The sequence below is a fragment of the Crocuta crocuta genome, unplaced genomic scaffold, assembly GCF_008692635.1.
Source record: "Crocuta crocuta isolate KB4526 unplaced genomic scaffold, BGI_CrCroc_1.0 scaffold53, whole genome shotgun sequence".
Taxonomy (NCBI): Eukaryota; Metazoa; Chordata; class Mammalia; order Carnivora; family Hyaenidae; genus Crocuta; species Crocuta crocuta.
The window spans coordinates 1,174,297-1,176,171 of record NW_027529432.1 but is presented as its reverse complement, the minus strand read 5'-3'; the positions used below and the strand labels follow the sequence as shown (position 1 = coordinate 1,176,171).

General features: G+C 68.1%; 1 protein-coding gene across 1 annotated transcript in view; it reads left to right on the top strand.

Moving 5' to 3' along the window:
• Positions 1-514: 514 nt before the first annotated feature.
• Positions 515-1,875, top strand: part of RCOR2 (REST corepressor 2) — a 4,183-nt gene continuing 2,822 nt past the window's right edge. Inside the window, exons 1-3 of the mRNA XM_077759611.1 lie at positions 515-779; positions 1,383-1,439; positions 1,730-1,810. Coding sequence (XP_077615737.1) covers positions 653-779; positions 1,383-1,439; positions 1,730-1,810 — 265 coding nt within the window. The 5' untranslated portion in view covers positions 515-652. The remainder of the gene's footprint in view (positions 780-1,382; positions 1,440-1,729; positions 1,811-1,875) is intronic.

Here is a 1,875-nt window from a genome sequence, read left to right as displayed (position 1 = left end):
TTGGAAGAATTCATTTCTCGCCTGTCCGGCCTCCCATCCGCTCTGGCCCCCAAGGGCGCAAGAGGGAGGGGGGTCCCCCTTGCGGAAGGGGGGGGCGGGGAGTTCCTTGGCAGGAAGGGAAATGGAAGGAAAAGCTGGGCTCCACCCGGGCGGGCGGGCAGGCGGCCTCAGGGCCCCCGGGGCAGGCGGCAGTAACCCGAGCCCACTGGAGTGCGGGGCCGGTGTGCGCGTGGGTGGAGCTGACCCCCGGCTACTCCTGGGGGGCAGCGGGGTCTCCCCTAGGGGCAAAGTCAGGGAGCCCCGNCAAAAGGCAGGGCGCCCCGACTTCTCCGGGGGAGCCCCAAGCCCGTGGAGCGTCCAGAGCGAGCGCGCCCCAGCCGCACCGGACCTTGCGCTCATCCCCCGCGTACCCCACTTCTGCACAAACTTTTCTGACGCCCTCGCCCGTGGGGGTCGCGGAGAGCGCTGAGCTGTCCGCGGGGCTCCCGCCCCGCCGGACCCTAGCCNNCCCTAGCCACGCTGACCTCCTGCCTCTCGTAGCCTCAGTGGCGACCTCTCCAGGCCGGGCCGGGCACGGCACTCGAGGCGAGCGCGGCAACCACCGCCGCTCTCCGAAGGCTCCCGCGCCCCCCGGGGCAGCTGGGGCGGGGTAATGCCCTCCGTGATGGAGAAGCCGAGCGCGGGCTCCGGGATCCTGTCCCGCAGCCGGGCCAAGACGGCGCCCAACGGCGGACAGCCGCACTCGGAGGATGACAGCAGCGAGGAGGAGCACTCGCACGGTGAGCCCGGCGGCCTAGGGTTAAAGGTGCACCGGCACCGGGGACGCGAGTGGGGCTGGGGGAGAGTTGCCCACCACGGGCGTCTTAGACGGATGGCTCCTGCCTCCTAGGACTGGAGCCTCTGGCTTGCTGCTTCCCCCAGCTTGGGGACTGCCGGCACTGGGAATCTGGAGGCTGGGCCCCTAGCTGCCAAGAAGGCGTTCCTGCCCACCCCCGCCCTGCCCTCAGCCTCCGAAGGACTCAGGCGGCCCTCCTTTTCACAGTTTGGGCTGCTCATACCTTGTTACCTTGTAGGGGACTGAGGTCTGGCTGGGGCAGGGGCTGGAAAGACACTTCCACACCGAGCTGTGAGGCTCATGTGGTGGGGAGGAGCCTTGGATTCCCTGCAGGGCCCGGGTCCANNNNAGGGTCTCTCCGTCTTCCAGTTTCTTCGGTGGCTGAGGGTAACTGAGGGGGAAGATCAGGGAAAAGTGAGCCTTCTAGAAGGTGGGAGCCCTGGAGGGTCAGGAAGGAGAACCCCAGGGCCGCCACCACCCCTGCCACATTCTCCCGGCCTCCCTCCCTCCCTCCCTGGAGTCCTGACTGTCTCCCCTGGCTCCACAGACAGCATGATCCGCGTTGGAACCAATTACCAGGCCGTAATTCCGGAGTGCAAGCCTGGTGAGTGGCAGGACAGGCGGCGAAGGGAGGGGAGCCGAGGGCCCATGGCTTGGCCCTGAGCCTCACCTGGGGGAGCCCTTGGCTGGCGCCCGCTTGAAGGACAGACCAGCAGGCGGGCGGGGGTGGGTGGCCCATGGCGTGGCTGGTTTTCCTGCTCTGCCTTCCTGTCTGGGTCTCTGTCCCTCCTTGCCTTCTGGGCCTCACCTCACAGGCCCCATTCCTCTGCCACCCTCCGGCCATGGGTCCAGGCCAGTGCCGCCAGGCTCATCCTTCTCGCTCTGGTCTTTCAGAGAGCCCTGCACGCTACAGCAACAAGGAACTGAAGGGGATGCTCGTGTGGTCGCCCAACCACTGTGTGTCCGATGCCAAGCGTGAGTGGGGCGGGACCCCGGTTCCTTCCCATCTCTGGGAGCTGGGGGCTTGTCTGGGGGGGGGG